This window comes from Eucyclogobius newberryi, unplaced genomic scaffold (assembly GCF_026437365.1).
Source record: "Eucyclogobius newberryi isolate DKJ021-1_F unplaced genomic scaffold, fEucNew1.0.hap1 SCAF_4, whole genome shotgun sequence".
NCBI classification, from domain to species: Eukaryota; Metazoa; Chordata; class Actinopteri; order Gobiiformes; family Gobiidae; genus Eucyclogobius; species Eucyclogobius newberryi.
This window is the reverse complement of record NW_027316056.1, coordinates 34651862-34659675: the sequence shown is the minus strand read 5'-3', so window position 1 is coordinate 34659675 and position 7814 is coordinate 34651862. Positions and strand designations below refer to the sequence as shown.

General features: G+C 45.0%; 1 protein-coding gene across 2 annotated transcripts; it reads right to left on the bottom strand.

Moving 5' to 3' along the window:
* Positions 1–364: 364 nt before the first annotated feature.
* Positions 365–7466, bottom strand: LOC140378194 (homeobox protein unc-4 homolog). 2 transcript variants are annotated; one of them, XM_072463918.1, is made up of 3 exons: positions 6932–7466; positions 1751–1903; positions 365–1499 (listed from the first exon to the last, which is right to left on the bottom strand). In XM_072463918.1, the coding sequence occupies exons 1-3, from the start codon at positions 7214–7216 to the stop codon at positions 714–716; spliced, it is 1224 nt and encodes a 407-aa protein (XP_072320019.1). In that variant the 5' UTR covers positions 7217–7466; the 3' UTR covers positions 365–713. The 2 variants fall into 2 exon arrangements, with proteins under 2 accessions (XP_072320019.1, XP_072320018.1); XM_072463917.1 differs by having other exon boundaries at positions 1751–1926; positions 6952–7466.
* Between the last annotated feature and the right edge of the window lie 348 nt (positions 7467–7814).

Below are 7814 nucleotides of genomic sequence, written 5' to 3'. Positions count from 1 at the left end.
TCTTCATGAGCCGCGGCCTGACAGCGCAGCGCTCATGAACACTATGCGCGCTCACGCACACGCGCTGCAGCTGCTGCACCTATTATTTCCCCATTTCAATTTGACAGGCTGTCTTTCATGCTAATTCTATTATTGTAGGAAGTTTATGTGATTTCATATCAGTGATGTGATGTCTAATAACCGCAGCCGAGGCGCGGCAGCGGCGGCGCGGAGCCGCGGCAGCCGCTGGGAAAATAATGACTTTCATATCACACCGTGGCAGGAGCTCGGCCCCGGGACACTAACCTCATTCAGCTGCAAAGACTGAATACATTTGTTCATGCAATAAACAGAGGCCCCTGGCCCCAGCACCACTCACACAACATTGTGTAACAATAAGTTTATTATCAAAATCAGCACATATTTATATAAATATGACTTTTATTTGTACAGAGCTGAGAATTCTGTGGGTTCTGTTCCCAGAGCTGCTTAAAGGGCTCCTGCTCCGACTGCCCTCTCACAGGGCCCTCAGGGGCCTTTAGAGCATTATAACCAGTTTTGTCTCCAACCAGAGCCAGCGGAAGAATGGCCCTTGGGGATTACGATCAGGTCCTGAGAGCACAACTTTGGAATGTTGAGAAAAGATGTTCATGTTCCAGAGTTCCTGAGGGTGTTCTGTGAGGGTCTCAATCAGAGGGCCCAAAAACTGTGGCCTGTGTTACTGTCTTTTGCCCTCACTGTGGCCCCTGTCTCTGTGTCCTCTCTGGACCTCCTCTGAGGCCCTCAAAGTGTTCCTCCAAAGGGTTCTCCTCTTTCGGGCCCTCCTCCGTGGGGATCTCCTCTACGGGGACCTCCTTTATGTGGCCCTCCTCCACGGGAGCATCCTCTATGGGGCCTTCAATGTGTAGTGGGCAGGGGGCCAACGTAAGCGTGAGGTCAGGGTTGTCTGGACCCCCGAGGGCCCTCAGTGCGGTCTGAGGCACCAGAAAGCCCAGGGGCTGATGGGTTATTGGGTAGAGCAGGAAGTGTCCCTTACCCAGCAGTGTCGTGGGTCCCGGGGCCCTGCGGCGTGGAGAGTCTGACAACAGACTTTCCACACTGAACGGATTGTGTTTGTCTAGGGGCCTTGGCTCGGGCCCGGGGCTGTGGGGAGAAGCCGGTTCCTGGGAACCTCTTGTTTTCGGCAGTGGGCTGAGCTGATTGGACTCGATCACACTGGGGCCCGGGAGCCTGATGCAAAGGGGCCCCTGCTCAGTATCAGTGAACTGAGACACTCCACTGTCACTCTCGGAGCCCCCTGGTGTGTGCAGGTCTGATGGGCCCCTGTGACCCCTGAGCAGTCTGCGCTCCTGTTTGCGTCGCTTCTTCTCGGCGCGCTCCTTCTCTCTGCGGGCGATCTCCTCGGGGCCCATGGGCTCCCCGCTGCACGTGGTGGGATGAGAATTGTGCGCTGGGCGCCCAGGACCCTTCTTTGTATTCTCCTTCTTCCTCCATTTGGCCCTTCGGTTCTGGAACCACACCTGAGGGCCACAAACACATGGATGTTGTGTTTCTTTTTTCAACAAGTTCTGCTGAGTGCGCTTTAATGTAATTCTGTTTGCCTCTTGTTGTTTTTGTCTGTTTGTGCATCCGTCAAACAAGTTATGTATTTGTAAAAAAATGATTTCCCCTCGAGACAGTAAAATGTTTGTCCGTGTGTGGGATCTACATACACACATATATGTTCTACATTCCTATCACACATGTGCAGCCGCAGTGCACCAGTACAGACCTGCACACGGGACTCCACCAGGTCCAGCCTCAGGGCCAGGGCCTCTCTCATGAACACGTCCGGGTAGTGGCTCTCACTGAAGGCCTTCTCCAGCTCGTCCAGCTGCCAGCCAGTGAAGTTAGTGCGAGTGCGACGCCGCTTACAGCTTGGGCTCTCCTTCTCCGTCTCCCCCACATCTGCAGGCACAGGACAAGCACGTTATAACACAGGACAAGCACGTTATAACACAGGACAAGCACGTTATAACACAGGACAAGCACGTTATAACACAGGACAACCACGTTATAACACAGGACAAGCACGTTATAACACAGGACAACCACGTTATAACACAGGACAATCACGTTATAACACAGGACAAGCACGTTATAACACAGGACAAGCACGTTATAACACAGGACAAGCACGTTATAACACAGGACAAGCACGTTATAACACAGGACAAGCACGTTATAACACAGGACAAGCACGTTATAACACAGGACAAGCACGTTATAACACAGGACAACCACGTTATAACACAGGACAACCACGTTATAACACAGGACAATCACGTTATAACACAGGACAACCACGTTATAACACAGGACCGGCACGTTATAACACAGGACCGGCACGTTATAACACAGGACCGGCACGTTATAACACAGGACAATCACGTTATAACACAGGACAACCACGTTATAACACAGGACCGGCACGTTATAACACAGGACAATCACGTTATAACACAGGACCGGCACGTTATAACACAGGACCGGCACGTGATAACACAGGACAATCACGTTATAACACAGGACAATCACGTTATAACACAGGACAATCACGTTATAACACAGGACAACCACGTTATAACACAGGACAATCATGTTATAACACAGGACCGGCACGTTATAACACAGGACCGGCACGTTATAACACAGGACCGGCACGTTATAACACAGGACAATCATGTTATAACACAGGACCGGCATGTTATAACACAGGACCGGCACGTTATAACACAGGACAATCATGTTATAACACAGAACAAGCATGTTATAACACAAGACAAGCGCGTTATAACACACAACACATTAATATACATGACATGTTAACGCGCACAACAGGTTAAAAGACACAACACGTTAAAACACAGGACAAGCACGTTAAAAGACACAACACGTTGAAGCATAGGACACGTTGAAACACACAACATGTTAAAACACACAACACGTTGAAGCACAGGACATATTAAAACACACAACAGGTTGAAGCACAGGACACGTTGAAACACACAACATGTTAAAACACACAACACGTTGAAGCACAGGACACGTTGAAACACACAACATGTTAAAACACACAACACGTTGAAGCACAGGACACGTTGAAACACACAACATGTTAAAACACACAACACGTTGAAGCACAGGACACGTTGAAACACACAACATGTTAAAACACACAACACGTTGAAGCACAGGACACGTTGAAACACACAACATGTTAAAACACACAACACGTTGAAGCACAGGACACGTTGAAACACACAACATGTTAAAACACACAACACGTTGAAGCACAGGACACGTTGAAACACACAACATGTTAAAACACACAACACGTTGAAGCACAGGACACGTTGAAACACACAACATGTTAAAACACACAACACGTTGAAGCACAGGACACGTTAAAGCACACGACAGGTTAAAACACAGGACAAGTTAAAATACATGACACATTAAAACACACAACACGTTGAAGCACAGGACACGTTTAAACACACGACGTGTTAAAACACACAACACGTTAAAAGACACAACACATTAAAAGACACAACACGTTAAAGCACACGGCATGTTAATACATGACAAGTTAAAACACACAACACGTTAAAACACATGACATGTTAAAACACACATGTTAATATGCACAACACGTTAAAACACACAACATGTTAAAACGCACAACATGTTAAAACGCACAACATGTTAAAACACATGACATGTTAAAACGCACAACACGTTAAAACACATGACATGTTAAAACGCACAACACGTTAAAACACATGACATGTTAAAACGCACAACACGTTAAAACACACATGTTAAAACACACATGTTAAAACGCACAACACGTTAAAACACATGACATGTTAAAACGCACAACACGTTAAAACACACATGTTAAAACGCACAACACGTTAAAACACACGACACGTTAAAACACAGGACCAGGCAAATAGTGTTTTTAAAAATACTTTGTTAAAACATTGAGTTTACTTTTTTTTTAATTAAGCTTTTATGCAGTTTAATTGAAACATAATAATATTTTTTACAAAAACAACAACGAGGTAAACACCAACAAAATAATGTGTGAAACCTAAAATATTTACATAACATAACATTTAAAAAGTTGCAAAAATACATGCAGAAAAGACTGCTCCAGCCCCATCATTCACTCAGTATTTCCTCACACTCTATATTGTCCATCATCCTTCTCTCCCACAACAGGAGGATAGGGCCTTCCACATGTCACTGGTCCATGAGCACAAACACACGTTTGCTTAGAAAAGACGCCTGACCCCAAACAGACACCGTCTTCTGGGTAACTTGCCCTGTAGGACGTCCAGCACTTTCTTCCAAATGGGAAACACCAGAGGACAATCTCATAGAGCATTTATTAAAGTATTCCGACATATCCGATACTGATCATTTCTGTTTGGAATATGAGAATTCTGTATTGACCTGGGCCTCTTTGACAAACCCCATTATTTGCCAGAAATGGAGTTGAATGTGTCATCTTCAAATGTACAATTGAGCTCTTTCTTCCAAATAGTGATATTCTGCGATTAAGTGTATGTCATAAATGTGTCTGTATCCAGTGTTAAGACAATGGCTAATGGGGACCTAAATCCAATTCTACTTTATTTGTAGAGTTCCTTCAAAACAACAAAGTGGACCAAAGTTCTTAACACACAAATGCACATAAGACAATTTAAAACACAAAAAAAGCACACACAAAAAACGAAAGTCAACATTACTAGTGGCAGAGAGAACAAGTGCATGGAGCAGCACACACAGCACGACAACACAACACACCAGTGTAAAACACACAGTGATGAACACACACTCTTTCACACGCTATCACACAGCAGGTTAACACAACTGCACATGTATCTGAAAACACAATTTCCCTGTTATTCTGTGGTTAATTAGATATCAAAAGGTTAGTAAATGTGTAAATGACATTCCTATTGTTGAACGACAAATGTGGTTTTACTTTTTAAAATCCAAAATCTAATTCTGGATCTGCATGTTTTCACTCCAACACGGCAGAGTTAAACAAAAGCTCTCTGAGCAGCACTTATGCAACACAAAGTTGATTGTTTATTACATGTGTTGTTGATTATCTATCAGTCATTAATCAGCGCAGCCCTGATGTCACACACACCACGGTCACACAGGCCCGGGGAACAGGGCCCAGCTGGAGGCCAGGTGCTCATCTCTGTGGCCTCTGCCCCTCACACTGAGCCCAGCAAAGAGGCTTCTTACAGCTGTTCAAATCTCCACTTCCAGTCCAAAACTTCAAGACACCCGAGGGGCCAGACACACATTCACACACCAGTGTAACAGACAATGAGGGTGAGGCGGATTAAGTGTCTTGCCCGAGGACACAATGGCAGTATTCACATGATGTAACCTATAACGGGAAGCTGAAACTCATTAGAGCCTGTAATGATGCTGTACAACAAAAACACTAATGTGTACTTTTAGAGGATAAAATAATCAGTGTACGAGCTGTGACAGTAAAACAGGAGCAATAACAAATACATAAAATGTCATTCAAAACGTCATGTTGACATCTCAAAGTGTCCGCAAGATGAGGAGAAAGGTCTAAGCTTTGTTACACATCTATGTTTAAAGGCGCACCAAAATCAAATTATTATCGATTTCTGGATCTTTAAAATGTTGTAAATGATGTGCAAAGCATTGAAAAGTCCTACTGACTTTGTGAACGTCAGACTGTGTGTCCCATGTGTCCGGGGCCAAGAGCCAGGTCTGGACCCAAGATCCTGGATCATAGACTCCAACTACTGCTGTCATAGGACAGTGTGTAAGGCCTCTAATATTCCTTGTCTCATTCAAATATTTCTATTGATATATATTTTTACATGAAGTTATGTTTAAAAAGTAGTTGAGTAATGATTCATAAATATAATTATTTCCCCCATTTATATGGAGTATTCTGATAATTAATTAAAACATGCCTATACTTAATCAAACCCCCCAAAAACATGACACCAACAATTGTTATAATTTCAATATATCATGTTCAACTAATATTCACTAGAATAAAAATGGCTTTTATCAATTTTCATTCATAAGTAGCAATTTAATCATTTCACAGTGTGTGTGAAATATATTATTAGTATTCCACTATCCATAATTTAATAGAAATATGCATCTTCATGCTTTTATTTCAAGTCATTTTTATTCAGACGAGAAACAGAATAATTTTGTGTTCAATATTTTACTTCGATGATCTAATATATTTCTATGCTACAAATATTGATATCATTTTTATTGTCAGGAATGCACACAAGGGACTGTCCCTGGCTGCTGTATATTTATTATTCATATTCCAGATTTATGGACATCAGGCAAAAATATCTTTATTAGTGCCATAAAATGTGGGCCATTATTGTGGAGAAACCAAAAAAGAAAACATACAATTTAAATGACTGAAAGGATGGATTTTTGTGGGGACATTTTTATTCTGACAGTCTAAACATAAGATTTTCATACCAGAAAATTCCTCTGCCGTTTCCAATATTTAAGGCCTGGATTATATCCACTTACTCGGATTATTAAATTAAAGTATCTACGACAATAAGGGAGAGTAAAATAGAATAGAACTGAAAACACAGATCAGAACCTTGTCTGAAAGTTGTCAAGAAAAAAGGAGAACTCGGTTCTTGGCCTTAGAATAAATAGCCTGGTTCATTATTCAATATACAGTTATGAGGAAAAATCACTGTGACTTTCCGTCCTTTGTTTTTTCATAACTTTGCCTTTAATCATGATCAATATAAGTCCCAAAGTGCGGACAAAAGCGCGTCACATACAAGTTTATTTGACCACTTTTACCAGCGCTTCTTGAGAAGTGCCACAAGTGGAGCCCGTGTAAAGTGACCGTGCGCGCGTGGGTCATACCTGAGAACGAGAACCGCTGTGAGTCCGACAGAAGGGCCCCGGAGCCCAGCACCGCGGCGGACACGGAGCCGCTCAGTAATCCATCTATGGAGAAGGGGAGCGCGGCCGCGGACTGCAGCTGCGGCCCGGCGCTCAGCTCGTACACCGGTGGATGCTGCTGCGGGTGCGGGAGATGGTGCGGGCCCAGGGAGTACGGGAAGCCCACCAGAGCGGCCAGGGAGCCTCCAAACGGGGCGTGAGAGTGCTCGAGAACCCGGCTGTCCATTGCGCCCGGGTTACGGCAGTGCGCGCGAGGTGTCTGGACATGCAGAGTCCCGGGGGAGACAGCGTGAGTGCGGGGTTTAAGGGCCACAGTCCGGTACAAGTGACAAGTGTACAGTCCAATAGAAGCGGTCCGTTCTGTGGGGAGCCGTGTGCCTCTCTCCGGTCCTGATGCTCCGGTTTTGTGCCCCGGTCCAGATCCTCTGGCGCGTGCTCCTAACCCCGGTCCCGTGCTCGGTGCTCCGGTCCCGTGCTCGGTGTGCGTGCCGGGAGTAAAGTGAGTTTGCACGCGCTTCAGCTTCGCACCAGCACCCCTCCTCGCGCTCCTCCACGCGCGGGACCAATAAGAGGCGTTAATGTGTGCGTGACGTCATCGGGGTTAATAGAGTCGGAGTGGAGGAAATGAGTGTGTTCGGACAGGAGCGCTGTTGCGGGACACGAGACAGGGGCCCATGCGGAGGGCACCCTGAGGATCCTCCAGAGGAGCTTCTGCTCTCCTGCTCGGCACATCAGACACAGGCTTCTGCACTTGTCTGGAGCTTAGGTTCTCTGCATCAAAGTGTTATGACCCTAAATTTGGAAATCATCCTAAAAAAACAGTG

Excerpts from the sequence above, each read along its gene's own strand:
- LOC140378194 (XM_072463917.1), bottom strand. The coding sequence starts at position 7,216 with ATGGACAGCCGGGTTCTCGAGCACTCTCACGCCCCGTTTGGAGGCTCC. Across the intron at positions 1,927-6,951 it reads ACAGCGGTTCTCGTTCTCAG|ATGTGGGGGAGACGGAGAAG; the intron begins GTATGACCCACG and ends CTGTGCCTGCAG. Across the intron at positions 1,500-1,750 it reads TGGTGGAGTCCCGTGTGCAG|GTGTGGTTCCAGAACCGAAG; the intron begins GTCTGTACTGGT and ends TGTGGCCCTCAG.